This window comes from Leucoraja erinacea, chromosome 7, assembly GCF_028641065.1.
Source record: "Leucoraja erinacea ecotype New England chromosome 7, Leri_hhj_1, whole genome shotgun sequence".
Classification (NCBI taxonomy): Eukaryota; Metazoa; Chordata; class Chondrichthyes; order Rajiformes; family Rajidae; genus Leucoraja; species Leucoraja erinaceus.
The window spans coordinates 70,663,066-70,681,589 of record NC_073383.1 but is presented as its reverse complement, the minus strand read 5'-3'; the positions used below and the strand labels follow the sequence as shown (position 1 = coordinate 70,681,589).

The 18,524-nt window shown below is 44.5% G+C and overlaps 1 protein-coding gene across 3 annotated transcripts in view; it reads left to right on the top strand.

Moving 5' to 3' along the window:
• The window catches only part of LOC129699105 (ras-related protein M-Ras), a 55,699-nt gene extending 40,832 nt beyond the window's left edge, over positions 1–14,867 (top strand). For all 3 annotated transcript variants that reach the window (XM_055638762.1, XM_055638764.1, XM_055638763.1), the window contains exons 4-6: positions 5,036–5,135; positions 7,259–7,338; positions 11,548–14,867. In XM_055638762.1, the coding sequence (XP_055494737.1) occupies positions 5,036–5,135; positions 7,259–7,338; positions 11,548–11,647 (280 nt within the window). In that variant the 3' untranslated portion in view covers positions 11,648–14,867. The remainder of the gene's footprint in view (positions 1–5,035; positions 5,136–7,258; positions 7,339–11,547) is intronic.
• Positions 14,868–18,524: the final 3,657 nt, after the last annotated feature.

Genomic DNA, 18,524 nt, shown 5'->3' with positions numbered 1-18,524 from the left:
CAATGGCGGCACGCTGGCGCCGCGACGGAGTTGCTGCATTTCAGCACATACAGCGCCAGAGACCCGCATTCAGTCCTGGCTTAGGGTGCTTGTCTTATGGAGTTTGTCCGTTCTCCCCCTGACTTGTGTGGGTTTTCTCCGAGAGCTTCGATTTCCTCCCACACTGAACTAAACTCTGAAGAAGGGGTATCGACCCGAAACGTCCCCATTCCTTCCCTCCAGAGATGCTGCCTGTGCCTCTGAGTTACTCCAGCCTTTTGTGTCTAACTTCAGAGAGAAAACAAGTTAGTTAAAAGTAGCAGCGAAGATGGAGGAGGGTTAGTTAGAATGAAGGGAATATATTAGATATAGGGAGGCCACATGAATAAATGTAGCAGTTGGAAGCACATTATGCTTCTTTGTGTGGGCGATGTATTCCTTAAAACAAAGCTGTGAACTTGTCTGACAGGCTGGATGTGCAGATAGTAAGGTAAAAATATTGTGCCAAAACTGACGATAGGCATATATAGCGAGTCCTTGCCCTGGGTCTGTACTCACTGGAGTTTAGAAGGTTGAGGGAGAACCTCATTGAAACTTACCGAATAGTGAAAAGCCTGGATAGCGTGGATATGGAGAGGATGTTTCCACTAGTGGCCAGAGGTCATACTCAGAATAAAAGGACGTACCTATAGAAAGGAGATGAGGAGGGATTTGTTTACTCAAAGGATGATGAATCTGTGGAATTCATTGCTACTGATGGCAGTGGAGGTCAAGTCAATAGATATCTTTAAGGCAGAGATTGATAGATTCTTGATTAGTGTGAATGTCAGGGGTTATGGGGAGAAGGCAGGAGAATGGAGTTGAGAGGGAACGATAGATCAGCCATGATTAAATGGTGGAGTAGACTTGAGGGGCCGAATGGCCGAATTCTGCTGCTATTACTTATAAATGAGGTCACCCGGCTGATTAAACTCACACCCTCCAAAGAAAAGCTTTCCAGACCCATCTCAACATAGTGGTAGTGTGGCGCATAGTGGCACAGTGGCGGAGTGGTAGAGCTGTGGCCTCACAGCGCCAGAGACCCGGTGCGATCCCGACCTTGTGTACTTTCTGTGTGGAGTTTCCCTGTGACTTCCTGGGTTTCCTTAAGGGCCTGTCCCACGAGCATGCGACCTGCATGCGGCAAGCACGACCAAACCGGAAGCGGGGGCCGCGCGGAGGTCGAGTGAGTGACGTGAAGTTCGAGCGAAATCCGCGGGAAGTTCACGTGTGACCTACGGCGTCAAGACGGTGCGCATGCCCGTCGAGGCGGTGCGCACGGTGTCAGGCGGCTGCGGGCCGGCAGGCCGTTGCCGCGCGGAATTTTTGAACATCTCTAAACTAAACCGACATTGGACAATTATCCTACCAGCGCATCCTTGGGATGGGGATGGAAACTGGCACATTCGGAGGAAGCCGACATGCTCACAGGGGAAATGTATAAATTGCACACCGACAGCACCCGAGGTCGGGATTAAACTTGGTTTGAGGCAGCTATGAGGCAGCAGCACAAACTAATGTGTCCCCATACCGCTCATTGACTTACTATTCCAAAGAAAAAGAACCTTGGATTTTACCATCATTTCTATGCCAATCTTGACAAGATTAGAGTTCCCCATGGCTTCACTTTCCATCCTATTCAATGGATCATCAATCACACATTTATGTGAGCTCCATCATCAGTCACATATTCCTCTCCTCAGGGATTGCTCCCTTCTCCCTCCCTGCAGCCTCCTGATTTATCTTTCCCTCTCAATCCCATTCTCCTGCTTCCTCCCCATAACTTCTGACACCCGTATTAATCAAGAAAGTACTCTATTTATGCCAACTATTGATATGAATTTATGATAAGGAAGTTCAGTTGAGGCCTCTGAGTCAGAAAGTCATTGGGGCTTATAATAGAAGTGGTTTTCCAAGTTAAAGCAAAAAGTACACAAAATTTATTATTGCATGCGCAGGCTTAAAGTTGGAGAGCCTTATGGGCCTGTCCCACTTAGGCGACTGCCAGAGACTAGTTTTAATGGAATTCACCTACGACACCTGGCGACAACCTACGACAACACCTATGTCAACCTATGACAACATACAACAGGAAAAATTGTCGCCACTGTCGCTGAAAAATGTTCAACATGTTGAAAATTTTGTGGCAGTCGCCTGTAGTCGTCCAAAAAATCACCGGTGGGACCAGGCCCATTATTCTTTGTTTGGCTTTGACTGGAAACATTGTTTGGCTGAAAGAAGGCCAAGACTGACAGAAATCTATACTTGCCAACATAATGGATTATATCTTACACAGTTAAGCATCTGATTTATTTTAATGCAGTATGATTTGACCACAAACTAGCTAAATTGCTTTGATAATTTGGGAGCTCTGTGAAAGATTTGAGTGCCTTTTATAATTGTGCCATCAGCTTTCAATGACCCAATCCTGACAGCAGGCTATGATAACAGTCGAGTACGGCCATTCCTGGATATCGCCAATAAAACCGCTCAGTGCAGTATAACTTAATAATGTTCAAATGGTTCATTGTATATGGTTATCATTAAAAAAGAAAGACCCAAATTTACAATGTGCATTTTACATCCCTGACAGAATGTTTCAGAATGTTTCAATTCAGTACCTTTGAAGTGTAGTCACAGGGTCCGCCCTGATTCGACGAATGCAATCAACCTGGCATGCACAATCAAATAAGATCAAATAGAACAAGTTGTCCGACTACTTTAGGCTGTGCACGCCAAACGCAAGAAGAAGTGTAGTCACTATAATAAACCAGCCAATTTATATACAGCAATCTCCCACAAACAACAATGAGATAATGTGCTAACAGTCTGTTTTAAATGTTGATTCAAGGATAAATATTGGCCAGTGATAACACCCCGACTTCTACAGAATAGTAGAAAAGGATATTTTATTACATCCATCCAAGAGAGCAGACTGGGTATTGATTTAATGGCTGAACCAAAACTAAGCACCTTTGACAAAGCAGCCCTCCTTCAGCACTGCACCATGGACATTTTTCCGTGCTCATATCTTAGAAGTGGGAGTTGAACCAAGAATCAGAGGAATCTCAGCAGAGAGGATGCTACCAACTGACTTACTGCCATCATCTGTTTAAGAAGGAACTGCAGATGCTGGAAAATCGAAGGTAGACAAAAATGCTGGAGAAACTCAGCGGGTGAGGCAGCATCTATGGAGCGAAGGAAATAGGCGGCGTTTCGGGTCGAGACCCTTCTTCAGACTGATGTGAGGATGGGGGGGGGGGCGGGCGGGAAGAAGAAAGGAAGAGGCGGAGACAGTGGGCTGTGGGAGAGCTCGTTTTCGTTGCATTTATAGCATTTCGTTGTCTCTGTACTGTACACTGACAATGACAATTAAAATTGAATCTGAATCTGAATCTGAGCTGCCCTTGTTACGAGTGGGGGATGGGGAGTGAGATCAGAGTTACGGCGTATAGAAGAGACCCTGGTGAGAGCCTCATCTATAGTGGAAGAGGGGAACCCCTGTTCCCTAAAGAATGAGGACATCTCCGATGCCCTGGTTTGGAACACCATATCCTGGATGCAGATGCGGCGTAAACGGAGGAATTGGGAGTAGGGGATAGAGCCCTTAAAGGAAGCAGGGTGGGAAGAAGTGTAGTCCAGATAGCCATGGGAGTCGGTGGGTTTATAGTAGATGTGGGTCAGTAGTCTATCACCTGCGATGGAGAGAGTGGGGTCTAGAAACAGTAGGGAGAGGTTGGAAATGGTCCAGGTGTATTTCAGTGCCGGATGGAAGTTAGTGGTGAAATGGATGGCCAGTGAGTTGTGTATGGGTGTAGGAGGTGGCACCAATGCAGTTGTCGCTGTAGCGGAGGTAGAGTTCAGGAATAGGGCCATGGTACGCCTCGAACAAAGATCTACAAAGTGGCAGGCATAGCTTGGGCCCATAGCTACGCCTTGGGCTTCTTTCCACTCCCCTTCCCAGCTCTCCCACAGCCCACTGTCTCCAGCTCTTCCTTTCTTCTTCCTGTCCCCGCCGCCCTCCCCACCCTCACAGTCTGAAGAAGGGCCTCGACCCGAAACGTCACCTATTTCCTTCAAGCTCCATAGATGCTGCCTCATCCGCTGAGTTTCTGCAAAAGACAAACAACCAACCAAACAAATTATTTGCCACTCGTGTTTCTGGTTGTATCATTAACTAATAGAACGATTAACAGCATTTGTTATCCACTCAGTAGATGGTACCAGCAATTGTACCAGCCTGCACTGCAGAGTAACACAATAGGCCTTTCCATTAATCTGCAACTGTGAAACCACTGAACAAACACAAAATGCTGGAGTAACTCTGCAGGACACGCAGCATCTCTGGAGAGAAGGAATGGGTGACGTTGCAGGTCGAGACCCTTCTTCACGAGTGATTTTTCAGTCTGAAGAAGGGTCTCAATCCGAAATGTCACCCATTCCTTCTCCCCAGAGATGCTGCCGGTCTCGCTGAATTCATAGAAACATAGAAAATAGGTGCAGGAGTAGGCCATTCGGCCTTTCGAGCCTGTACCGGCAATCAATATGATCATGGCTGATCATCCAACTCAGTATCCTGTACCTGCCTTCTCTCCATACCCCCTGATCCTTTAGCCACAAGGGCCACAACTCCCTCTTAAATATAGCCAATGAACTGGCCTCAACTACCTTCTGTGGCAGAGAGTTCCACAGATTCACCACTCTGTGTGAATTCATTCAGCATTTTGTGTCTATCTTCGATTTAAACCAGCATCTGCTGTTCCTTCCCACACATTTTGTCTGAATTGTTGAACTTGTTTGATTGAATTATGAAGTTAAATATATTTTTGCTGATGCAGAAGACATTCAAATCCACTTCCAATCTTTTCGAGAAGGCATTTGAGATGTTTTTTTACGTGTAACATGTTCTGTAAACTTTGACAAACTATTTGACTTTATGAATGAGGAAGGTGGTCAGTGGTTTGACTTGTATTGTTGAACGTAATGTTTAATGTTGGTCCCTGTCCAACTATTGCAGGGAGTCTTTCCCCATGATCCTGGTGGCCAACAAGGTTGACTTAATGCACTTGCAGAAGGTCACAAGCGACCAAGGAAGAGAGATGGCAGCCAAATACAATGTAAGTATTGTCAAAGGAAACTTTGTTCAGCATTTTCTGTGTTAGATAGGACTGCAGAAGCTATCCTTTTATTAATAAGTAACATTACCTTGCCCTGTGTAAGAGGTGTTCTTCAATAGGAAACCCAGATACTGCCATGATTTATTTGTCTTCACCTTTGTTCTGGCCATGTTGTTTAATAAGGATGAACTTTTGGCACCTTGCAAGATGACTGAGGGCAAATTGGAAGGCCAGTCCTTCAGGGATCTTCTTCAGTATATTAACAGTTGATGAGATTGTTGTAGTTTAATTTGTATCAGGCCTAACTGTAAAACAAGCACTGCATCAGGACACACACTAGGTGCATACACATTCTCCTCTGCATCTTCGGAACTCTTCTCTGCCTCTCCTCAGTTTCTACCAATCTGTTATGTGCCCAGCTTATCTTTTAGTTTAGATAGACACAAAATGCTGGAATAACTCAGCGGGCCAGGCAACATCTCTGGGGAGAAGGAATGGGTAACGTTTCGGGTCGAGGCCCTTCTTCAGAGTTTAGTTTAGATTAGAGATACAGTGCGGAAACAGGCCCTTTGGCCCACGGACTCCATGTCGACCAGCGATCCCCGCACATGAACACCATCCTACACACCCCAGGGATAATTTTACCAGCCAATTAACTACAAACTTTTACATCTTTAGAGTTTGTGTGGAAACCGGAGCACCCGGAGAAAACCCACGTAGGTCTCAGGGAGAACGTACAAACTCCCTACAGATTGCACTCATAGTCGGGATCGAACCCGGGTCTCTGGCGCTGTAAGACAGTAACTCTACTGCTGCGCCACCGTGCCGCCCTTGTTAAAACTGATTTCTTTCTTAGATCCCATGTGTTGGGCATTTCTCTATGGAATTCCCAATTTTGTCACTAATCACGTTTTCCCACATACATCCACACTTGGGGTGATGGCCGCCTGTATCAAGGAAGTGGCAGTAACTTTTTGCCATTTCCATTAATGTTGATTACAAAAGTACTGGATGCAACGTGGTGGCTAATTTTTGTGACTCTTACCCCATTCCTGATGGCTGAGGCAATGTTACATAGTTCAGAACTTGCATTTCACATAGATGAACAGCCCAGTGGCGCAGCTGTAGAGTTGCGGCCTTACTGCACCAGAGACCCGGGTTCGATCCTGACTACAGGTACTGTCTGTACAGAGTTTATACGTTCTCCCCATGACTGCTTGGGTTTTCTCCAGGTGCTCCAGTTTCATCCTACACTCCAAAGATGTACAGGGTTGTAGGTTAATTGGCTTCGGTAAAATTGTAAATTGTTCCTTGTGTGCAGGATAGTGCTAGTGTATGGGGTGATCGCTGGTTGGTGCGGACTTGGTTGACTGATGGGCCTGTTTGCGTGCTGTATCTATAAACTAAACTTAACTAAACTTATGGTAGACAAAAATGCTAGAGAAACTCAGCGGGTGCGGCAGCATCTATGGAGCGATGGAAATAGGCAACATTTCGGGCCGAAACCCTTCTTCAGACTGAAGCGGGGGAGGGGCGAGAAGAAGAAAGGAAGAGGAGGAGCCTGAGGATTGAGGGAGAGCTGAGAAGGGAGGAGACAGCAAAGGTTACCGGAAATTGGAGAAGACAATGTTCAAGCCACTGGGGTGCAGACTTCCCAAGCGGAAAATGAGGTGCTGCTCCTCCGATTTCCGGTGGTGCTCACTCTGGCCATGGAGGAGGCCCAAGACAGAAAGGTCGGATTCGGAATGGGAGGGGGAGTTGAAGTGCTGAGCCACAGGGAGATCAGGTTGGTTAATGCGGACCGAGCGGAGGTGTTCGGCGAAACGATCACCAAGCCTACGCTTGGTCTCACCGATGTAGATCAGCTGGCATCTAGAGCAGCGGATGCAATAGATGAGGTTGGAGGAGATGCAGGTAAACCTCTGTCGCACCTGGAACGACTGCTTGGTCCTTGAATGGAGTCGAGGGGGGAGGTAAAGCGACACGTGTAGCATCTCATGCGGCTGCAAGGGAGAGTGCCCGGGGAGGGGGTGGTGCGGGTGGGAATCTTAAATAAGCTTATCATGTTTTACCATTCTGTGTCTCATTGTTAGAAATCAACAAATCTTTTTCTTTTGCCCAAGATACCTTACATCGAGACTAGTGCTAAGGATCCACCTCTGAATGTCGACAAAGCTTTTCATGATCTTGTCAGAGTCATAAGGTGGGTGCCTTCAACTTGATCATACTCCAGTGGTATCGTTCACTTTGTGTGTTCTGCATGAACTGTCAGAACCTTTCTGAAGCAAGGATAGTGCAATGAAAGGATGGTACTTATTCTCTGAGAACTTGTGGATGTTGTCACCAGTTTCGGGCGGCACAGTGGCGTGGCAGTAGGGTTGCTGCCTTACTGTAACAGACACCCGTGTTCAATCCTGACTACGGGTACTGCCTATACGGAGTTTGTACGTTCTCCCTTTGACTGTGTGGTGTTCCTCCGGGTTATCCGGTTTCCTCCCACATTCCAAAGACGTGCAGGTTTCTAGGTTAACGCGCCCCTATAAAATAAATGACCTCTAGTGTATGGGTGGTTGTTGGTTGGCATGGCCAAAGGGCCTGTTTCCATGCTGTATCTCTAAACTAAACTCAACGGAAAAATATTTCAAGGAATGTTTCTGCTAAGTTCAGACTTGTGAACAGTCCCTCATCGGCTAAAAGCGGGAATGGAAAATCAAATTTTTATTTTCCTTATTTTAATTTTTAAGCCTTGCACACATTGCAAGATAATCCCAGCCATTCAATTTTGACAGAATGTCCCATGAAGAACTTCCAACCGAGCTGTGTTTTGCTGTGACAGTGCCTCCTTCCTTGATTCAGCATTGAGAAAGACTATAATATATAAACAGGAATGCTGGAGAAACTCAGCGGGTGAAGTAACATCTAGGAGCGAAGGAATAGGCGACGTTTCGGGTCGAGACCCTTCTTCAGCAATGCTGCCTCACCCGCTGAGTTTCTCCAGCATTTTTGTCTACCTTCGATTTTTCCAGCATCTGCAGTTCTTTCTTAAACAAAATATATAAATGAGTTAATTCACTGAACAAATTTGGGTGTTACCATTATTTTTCATAATGGCTGCTTTTGACACATCTCCAAACGACATCATTATCTACACTCTGGGATTCCCTCCCCAACTTCCCCTATCCACCATTCTCCTTATAACAAAAAACAAACTGTCAAAACCTGCTCCTAAATATGTGACTTGGTATCAAATATTATCAGGGAGTGGCACAGCGGCACACCAGTAGAGTTGCTGCTTTACAGCGCCACAGACCCTGACTACAGAGACTGTCTTTACGGAGTTTGTACGTTCTCCCCGCAAACCAATGGGTTTTCTCCGGGTGCTCAGGTTTCCTCCTGCACTCCAAAGATGTACAGGTTTGTAGATTAATTAGGTACGGTAAAATTGTAAATTGTCCCTAGTGCGTAGGATAGTGTAATTATGCCCCTGTCCCACTTAGGAAACTTGAACGGAAACCTCTGGAGACTTTGCGTCCCACCCAAGGTTTCACTGCGGTTCCCGGAGGTTGCAGGTGGTTGCCGGAGGTTGCAGGTAGTGGAAGCACTACCCGGGGGTTTTTGTCAGTCACCCTACCTGCTTCCACTACCTGCAACCTCCAGCAACCACCTGCAACCTCCGGGAACCGCCCGGAAACCTTGGGTGGGGCGCAAAGTCTCCGGAGGTTTCCTTTCAGGTTTCCTAAGTGGGACAGGGGCATTAGTCTGCGGGGATCTCTGGTCGGCATGGACTCGGTGGGCAGTCTCTCTAAAACTAAAACTAAAGAGAATGCAGCTTATTATTGACTGCGTCTATCAGTATCAATTAACGGAGGTAGCTATTCTTTCCATATAAATAAAAAAAACAATCATTTATATAACGCCCTGGGTCAGAAATAGTTTTCAGCCCATAAAGTACATCTGGAGTGTAAATACTGTTGTTCCAGGCAGATGAGATATCAGTTTGTGGACAGCAACTCCCACAGACCTCAATGGCTCATAAGATTTTGTTTTTATTGGCTAAAGAAGAATATTGGCAAGGGCCCCAAGAAAACAGCCAGCTCATTTTCTCAATAACATATTGCGATTTTTTTTATTAGATGGATGGAGCATGAAATTTGTACCACCGTGCAAGTTAATAGTAATGCTTCAGGGAATGACATGTTCGTCCTTAAACTGTTAGGCACTGGACAATGTGACAGCTTAGATAGCAGTCATAGTCTCTTACAGCACTGAAACGTAGAAAATAGGTGCAGGAGTAGGCCATTCAGCCCTTCGAGTCAGCACCGCCATCCAGTATGATCATGGCTGATCATCCAAAATCAGTACCCTGTTCCTGCTTTTTCCCCATATCCCTTGATTCCGTTAGCCCTAAGAGCTATACCTACTCTCTCTTGAATGCATCCAGTGAATTGGTGCCCACTTCCTTCTGTGGCAGAGAATTGCACAGATTCACAACTCTTTGGGTAAAAAAGGGTGAAACCGGCCCCTATGCACAGCTTGCCCATGTCGTTCATTATAGGGGTCAAAAGGACCTCAAATTGTTTAATGATATTTCAGGTTTTGTCTTTGCAATATTATTTCCATCAATATTTGGTCAATGATTAAGCCGAGCACCACCAATCTTAATCAGAGTAACCTCAAGATTTGATGGACAAGGGAAACGTTAAATTTGAAATACTGGTAGACTGCTAAAGTGGGAGTTTTAGTTTATTTTGTTTTTACCATTACCCATGCCTACTGATCACCTTGCTAGAGTGCCCATTTTAGCGTTCATTAACGCCACCCTGGATGAGGGTTCAAATAATTAGTAAGTTCGTACCTCAGTGAAGATAGTTATCTTAAATAGCAGAGGATCTTGATCATTTCAGGTTTTGGGCTTGTGAATGGTAGTGGTCTTGCGGGTAGATCAAACCAGGACAGGACCTACACAGTGAATGGTAGGGTCTTTGGGAGTATTGTAGAGTGGAGGGATCCGAGAGTACAGGTACATTGTTCGCTGAAAGTGAGCAGCTAAAGAGCATGTTAAAGAAGGTTTTTGATACATTGGCCTTCATCAGTCATGGCATTGAATATTGAAGTTGGGACATTATGTTAGAGTTGCAGAAGTCGTTGGTGAGGCCACATTTGGAGTATTGAGTTCAGTTTTGGTCACCCTACCAGAGGAAGGATATCATTAAGCTGGAATGAGTGTAGAGAAGATTAATGAGTATGTTGCCAGGACTCGTGGGCCTGAACTAATGGGAAAAGTTGTGCAGGCTAAGATGTTATATCTTGGAGCACAAGGTGGCTGAAGGGTGATCGTAGAGAGGTGTACAAAAGCATGAAGGGAATAGATTGGGTGAATGCACAGAGTCTTTTACCCAAGGTAGGGGAATCAAGAACCAGAGGATATAGCTTTAAGATGAGGGGGTAAGATTTTAGATGAACGGCGTCTCTTGCCCAGAGTATGTAAATTGAGGAGAAGGGGAAAAGGAAAAGATTTAATAGGAGTCTGAGGGGTAACATTTTCACATAAGGCATGGTGGGTGTAAGGAACAAGCTGCCAGAGATAGTTGAGGCAGGGACTAACTATCCCAAAGTTTAAGAAACAGTTAGACAGGTACATGGATCAGACAGGTTTGGAGGGATATGGACCAAATGTGGGCAGGTGGGACCAGTGTAGCTGGAACATGTTGACAGGTGTGGGCAAGTTGGGCCGAAGGGCCTGTTTCCATGCTGTATCACTCTATGACTCTATGAAAAACCTGAGGGGCAACCTTTTCACTCAGAGTCTTGGGGATATATGGAATGAGCTGCCAGTGGAGGTAGTTGAGGCAAGGTACATTAGCAGCATTTTAAAAAGACATGGACAGATACATGGATAGGAATGGTGATGGGCCAAATGCATGCAGATGGGACTAGCTTAGATGCGGCATCTTGGTTGGCATGGACAAGTTGGGCTGAATGGCCTGTTTCTTAAGGGGTTGGACAGGCTAGATGCAGGAAGATTGTTTCCGATGTTGGGGAAGTCCAGAACAAGGGGTCACAGTTTAAGGATAAGGGGGAAATCCTTTAGGACCGAGATGAGGAAAACATTTTTCACACAGAGAGTGGTGAATCTCTGGAATCCTCTGCAACAGAAGGTAGTTGAGGCCAGTTTGTTGGCTATATTTAAGAGGGAGTTAGATGTGGCCCTTGTGGCTAAAGGGATCAGGGGGTATGGAGAGAAGGCAGGTACGGGACACTGAGTTGGATGATCAGCCATGATCATATTGAATGGCGGTGCAGGCTCGAAGGGCCGAATGGCCTACTCCTGCACCTATTTTCTATGTTTCTATGTTTCATGCTATTTGACTATAACATTATATTATATGACGTGCCGTTTCTTTCCAAATAGGCAACAAATACCGGAGAAGAGCCAGAAAAAGAAAAAGAAAACAAAATGGCGTGGGGACAGAACAGCTGGTTCAAACAAACTGCAGTGCTCAGTCATGTGAGCAGCCTCTCGCCTACTTGAAAGCTGCTATTGTTCGACCTGAAAGCACATCGCAACCAGTGCTAAGTTATGTACCGCCTGTCTGTGTCACAAGGACATTTGAGCCTGTGCACAGTCGCCAGTGTTATTTATAGTATGAGAGAGCATTCTTCCCTCCGGAGCAGATTTGCACACTTGATTACAGCGACCAATCTTGTGAAATGCAAAGTCCCTGTTCAGCACCTCACCGGACTCCAGTGGAACTGAACTTGGAAGCAAAGCCACTTTGAAGAAAAGACTTGTTTTGTTTTTGTGTTGTTTTGTTTCCTTTCACTTTCGAGCCATGTATCGGACTAAGTAGCTCCACCAGGCTGAGTTACTGTGCATCTATGCTCGTGAGCAGTGTGCGGCACCTTGACTTCTTTAACTGAGACACGGGGCAGTGTCGTGGAAACGAGGAGTAAGGGGAGACTGGGATGTGAATGAGAGAATTAAATCCATTGTTAGCTGCCTCCTGGAGATTGCATCCAAATCGACGTGAAACAACTTTGTTGGCCACAAAATGAACGACTGTAGTTCCTTTTATATATACACACACATACATGCACACTTGAATGTATAAAGACGGCATTGTAAAGAGTTTGGCCACACAAGGGTCCACTGTCTTCAACCAGCTACACCTGGGGGAGACCCTCAAAGAGGTGGAATAAAAGTGGCTTTTCCTTTTAGCAATGGTTACATTATCTGCACTTTTGTTAGGGTTTCATACCTATTTTATATGTGCGTTCTCTGTTAAACCTGTACTGCAACTGTGTTTTTTTTTTAAGTCAGTGTTTGGGTAAATGGCACCTTCTTTTTCTTGTACCATGCATGCAAAAAGAGACGTTTCTAACTGATCAGAAAAGGAAATTCTCTCCCCCTTCCCAGTGCAGGAAATAAAAATCGTCGTTGTCATGTCAGGCTCAGCAAGCCATTGCCCTGTCCATGATGAACAAAGTCAAACTAAGTTTGAGAATAGGCAAGGTGGATGTGGCTCTACTCATTAGAGCACAGCATGACTGGAGTACACTTCCAATTGTTTGAGTTCAACTTTCAGTTCTGCCTTTTCTTTGCATTGCAAATATTGGGAACTTGATCGTTCTTAACGTCAGCAGGGGATGTCCTGTTGGATTGATGGCAGGAAATGCGCATTGAACCAGCTACCCAGCTAACTCTCTCTTTATATGACGTTTGTAATCGCTGATTAAACCTTTGGCTGTTTTCCTTCCGGAGTTCACATTCCAATCAGATCCTTTTGGATTGATCATTTTATGCAGTGAATGTTTGCTGATCTTTTTTCTATTACCATTGGAAGTGACTCCAGGGTCTTGTCCGGGTTAGTAACAACATGCGATGTCTTGTGAGAAGAGCTGTATCAGTTTTTTCCCTGGGGCTGGAAACATTCCAGAGATGCCCAACCTTTTTACCCTTGAAGCCATTGATTGTGAAGCCATGTAATTGCGATTGAACTGCTACAGGCAGGAATAGAATCACAAGCAAAGTGTGTAGGAGGGAACTGCAGGTGCTGGTTTACACCAAAGATGGACAAATGTTGGAGTAACTCAGGCATCTCTGGAGAGAAGGAATGGGTGACGTTTCAGATGGAGACCCTTCATGTTCCGTCACTGGGGCCCAGTTACAAAACAGCCTTGAAGCCAAGGGTTCTACCGCTCGAATGCTGGGAGCATTAACATTGCTGTTGACTAACTCTGGGTGAATTGATTTCAGCTGAGGAATGTTTTCTGTGTCTTGCACGGTAGCTGTTAGATGATTGACTGTCATTGCGTGCCCATTAAGGAACAAACACTAGTGAGTGATAAAGACATTGCAGGAGTGTTTCTGCCAGTGAAGCACTTTAAGTGTAGTTATTGTGGTGATGTAGATTAAGCCAGAGGTCAGTTTATGCATGGTGACTTCCTTAAACTGAAATAAAGATCTCATCAATCCATTGGTTGGTAATGATGAAGGAAAATGACATTTATTTGAACAGTGTAAGGTATCATTTATTTTTCACTAAAAAGGGCTATCTTTGTTTACTATCAAAATGGTGGCAACTCTGGCCTTCACTATACAGGGTTGTTACCTTAGATGATGTGCTCAGGCCAGTGGAGCAGTGTTCTAAGCAGTGACCATTTGACTGAGGTGGGAGTGAAGTCTAACCAAGGTAGGTACCTCGATGAAACTTCAATGACTGGAGACACAACTCAAATCCGGCCTAGATTGATGAGGTAACTTTCATCTGCCCATTGACGGGAGTGGGAGGTTCTGACTGAAGTGAAGATAAACTGCCTCAAACCCTCTCCATAAGTGTCAGCATAAAATGGTCCCTAACTAAGCAGCTTTGCTCTGCACGATGATGTGATTTGGGGCGAGCATAGCTGTAAACTTTTTTTTTTCTGACATCAAAGTTGGAGCAGTTTGACTTGGTCCCAGTAACAAAGGTTGGGAACCAATCACTCAGTCGGTAAGAACCTGTACAGTTGCCACATATTCTGTGGCCAAACTGGTTCAAGGCTTGTGACATTGACACCTGTGTGGGTCAACGTTTTGCCTGCATCAGAAAAAATTGTCTACAGATGTTATGTATACAACCAAGCATTCTTTGCATTTTCAAAAGCCCACATGGTTAATCAGCTGACTTGAACTAATGGCACCACCCAGTCATTTGCTGCAGTATTTTAATGTAAGTCAGTATGTGATGCAAAACATCTTCAGAATGCCAACACAGCGCAATTTGGCAAATGCGTTTATGCATTGGTTGCAAAATAGTTCAAAGGGAATTCATGGGCAAATTCACAAAAATAAATATTTCTGGTTGAAATTCAGGACGTAGAGTTTAGCCACTTCAATATGTGGTACCAGAGAAGTTAAGGACTTGTCATTTTGGAATATATTTTAATTATACGATTACCATCTTGATGGTAGAGTCTGCAGAAGATCAGAATTTTCTTCCTTTGCCCCCCACTACCACGTTCGTTTCTCACAGCAGACTGGTTTGGTGAAAATTGGTGACATTTCTGAGTTTACCACAGAACCACGTGAAGGGCAATGTACAGTGAATTCAAATGATTTCCAGGTTAACTGCTGTACTTAATATTAAACTGAACCTTGGATTTCTTGTGTGTTAATTTGTATAATGTGACCTTGATTGCAGCAAAAAAAAAAAGTTTTAAACAAGTTTTAATAAAATTCTAAGTGGAAAACTGTCATTTGCAATATTGCTTTGAGAACGATATGCATGTGGAGAAATAGTTTGTGTGGATAAACTCTACGTCTTGAATTACGACCAAAATTATTAATATTTGTGAATTTACCCATAATATCAAGTTTACAGTCTGAAATGCCATTGACTGGATTTTCACTGTTCAGTATGAGAAGGGAGTGAGTTCAGCAACTTAAGGCAACTGGCTTTCACTTTTTGTACCAGGACTGACAATTTCTGGTGTCGCTAATCCACCTGTAACACTGGCTGCGTTTCCTGCCTCCACAAGACCAGGCCCCTCCTACCATTCTGCATTTTTCACAGCTTTTACATGTCCACTTATTCCTGTTCTTTCTTTCAAACCCATCAATTAGTCATTAGTTTATCACCAGAACAACCCCAGCTTCGTATTATCGAAAGGATTCCCCTTTGTTCGATCTATCCCTTCCCCCCTCTCTCGGTGCACCTTGAAATTTCTCACCGTTTCCATTGTGGGAGCAAAAATGCAAAAGGCCAAGCGGGAATTGGTGTTCGAAGTTACGGATGAGTATTTCCTAAGTATTTCTTAAAACTGGTGAGCACCAGGAGGCCAGCCAATGCTGATATCCTGAGCACGACTTTGGCACAGCTTTTATATTCTCGGATGACAAGATTACACAGACACTTGATTAAGAGTAAAACGAGGTCTAGATTACAGAATGGAGCTCAGTTGATAAGATTACACTAAAAGCACGATTAAAGGCCTGTCCCACGAGCATGCGACCTGTATGCGGCAAGCGCGACCTAAAGGGCCGGACCCAGCAGCATGCGCCTGCATGCGGCAAGCGCGACCAAACCAGAAGTGGGGGCCGTGCGGAGGTCGAGTGGGTGAAATGAAGTTGGAGCAAAGTCCGCTCGATGTCGGGACCAGCTCCGCACAACTCCATACGGCTCTGGCGATTTAAGTGGGACCAGCACGGCGGGGCCGTACGGCTCAAGCGACCACGTTAGGTCGCGCTTGCCGCATGGAGTCACACAGGCCCTTGCCACTAAAACAAAAGGTCTTGATTACAGAATGGAGCTTACAGAAAGTCTTAATTAGGTAACAAATCGAATAAAATGATTATGTAACTTTGTTGACAGTAGGTCTAATTGTCAGTTACAATGATTGGTGCACGCTCTAACATAATCAATGAGGTTCCTGAAACTTGAGTGTCGTCATTGCTGCATTCCATGCCTCTACTTGTAAACTTTGTCTGCGGTTCCCCGTCACCACATTAGTACAATCCACATCCCTATTTACTAATTATTAGCCCTCACTATTTTTTCCACTGTTCTACAACATCCAACATGTTAAAGATATTGTGACCTGAAACACAAAACGGCTTCAACAGATGCTGACTGATCTTTTGAATGTTTTCAGCAATTTTTGAAAAATATATTTAATTGAGAATTATTGTCTGTGCAGTACAGGGCCAATGCTAACAAAAATCAGGATGTGGTGCAGCAGACTATAAACACCGACAAAGAAAGACACAAAGTGCTGGAGTAACTCAGTGGGTCAGACTGCATCTCTTCAGAATGTAGAGGGGTGATGTTTCAAGTCTGGACCCTGCTTCAAATTCTACAGAGATGCTGCCTGACCCATTGAGTTACTCTGCCATTTTGTGTCTCTCTTTGGGAAACCAGCATCTGCCGTTCATTGTTATTACATATGAATACAGACACTTGCTTAATTCTATCAGAGTTTTTAAAACAATCATACTAAACAGAAATGGGCTCTTTGGCCCACCCTATCCATGCTGACCATCAAGAACCCGTCTATATTAATCCCATTTATCTGCACTTGGTCTGTGGGCCTCCTATGTGTTGGCAATTCAAGTGCTAGATACTTAAATGTTGGGAGCACCTGTTTCCACCATTCCGTTTACTCCAGAGTGTTTGAGGAATAGAAACATAGAAAATAGGTGCAGGAGTAGGCCATTCGGCCCTTCGAGCCTGCACTGCCATTCAATATGATCATGGCTGATCATCCAACTCAGTATCCTGTACCCGCCTTCTCTCCATACCCCCTGATCCCTTTAGCCACAAGGGCCACATCTAACTCCCTTTTAAATATAACCAATAAACTGGCCTCAACTTCCTTCTGTGGCAGAGAATTCCAGAGATTCACCACTCTCACCATTCACCACTCTCTGTGTGAAAAATGTTTTTCTCATCTCGGTCCTAAAAGATTTCCCCCTTATCCTTGGCTGATGGCTGAGAACTCAGAAATCCAAAATTATGAGAGGCATAGATAGGGGGAGACAGTCAGAATCTATTTCCCAGGATGGAAATATCATTTGCTAGAGAGCATGGCTTATAAGGTGGGAGGGATAAAGTTTAATGAGAATGTGCGGGACAAGTTTTCTTTTCGCAGAGCCAGGTGAGTGCATCAAACGTACCGCTGTGGGTGAGGGTTGAAGCAAATACGCTACTAGCATTTAAAAGACGTTAAGAAAGGCATATGGATATGCAGAGAATGGAGAAATATGTGTTATGCGCAGATATATAAGTGATAGTCTGGGCCCGTTCTTGTGTTATACTATTCAACTTTTGTTGTGAAATTCAACGTTCTACAACAACATCTTCCCATTTCTCTTGATACTGCCCATTCTATCCTAAGGTAGGAAAGATTTACTTTGCGTGGCATAGAACACTCGGCATAGAATGATAAAACACTCATTGTCAAGTGATGGAGGCAAACTGAATAGATTAAAGGCACCAACATAATCAATATAAATATAAAGGCCGCCAGCATAATCAAGGGCGAGTCTCACCCCGATCACTTCCTCTTCTCCTCTCCCCAATTAGGCAAGAGGTATCGAAGTGTGTAACCGCACACCTCCAGATTCAGGGACAGTTTATTCCCAACTGTTATCGGGCAACTGAGCCATCCTATCCACTACAAGAGAGCAGTCCTGTGCTTCTATCTACCTTATTGGAGGCCTTAGGACTATCTTTAATCAGACGTTTACTGAACAATATCTTGCATTAAATGTTATTCCCTTTCCCATGTACCTGTGCCAGTGGATGGCTTGATTGTAATCATGTACAGTCTTTCCGCTGACTGGTTAGCACATAACAAAAGCTTATCACTGTACCTCGATACACGTGACAACAAACTAAACTAAATATGTGCTTCCAAATTAAAGTGCAAAAGTTGATTAGTACCCTACTTAGTTTGCAGATTAATTCTACATGTCGCTGGGTCTTTTGTTGCTGTTGCCCAGTTACATTCTCTGTCTTGCCTATAATTTGGGCAAAATGCCAGTCTAGTAAGCAGTCACATCTGTTAAGCAATTGCACACTGCCCTGGGAAACTAGCCCAAGTTCCAAGTGCTGGGAATGTGCATTTTCAATCACACTTTCAACTTGTATATAGAGTGATGGCGGGATTATGCTGACAAAAGTGCATATGCCAGATGTATATTTGAACCATTGTGCCATTAGTTAACTGCCAAATGCAGGGCATAGTTTCCACCTCTTTTAAAACTCAACTTTTATTGACCAGTAACATTTAGCAGGAGATTTTTTTCATGTCTGACATTCCTGGTGTTTCTTCCAATGGAATTCTGCTCTATTCCATTAGCCTAGAGCTTTTGTGTTGGCACAAATGTAAAATAGCTCAAGCAAATGC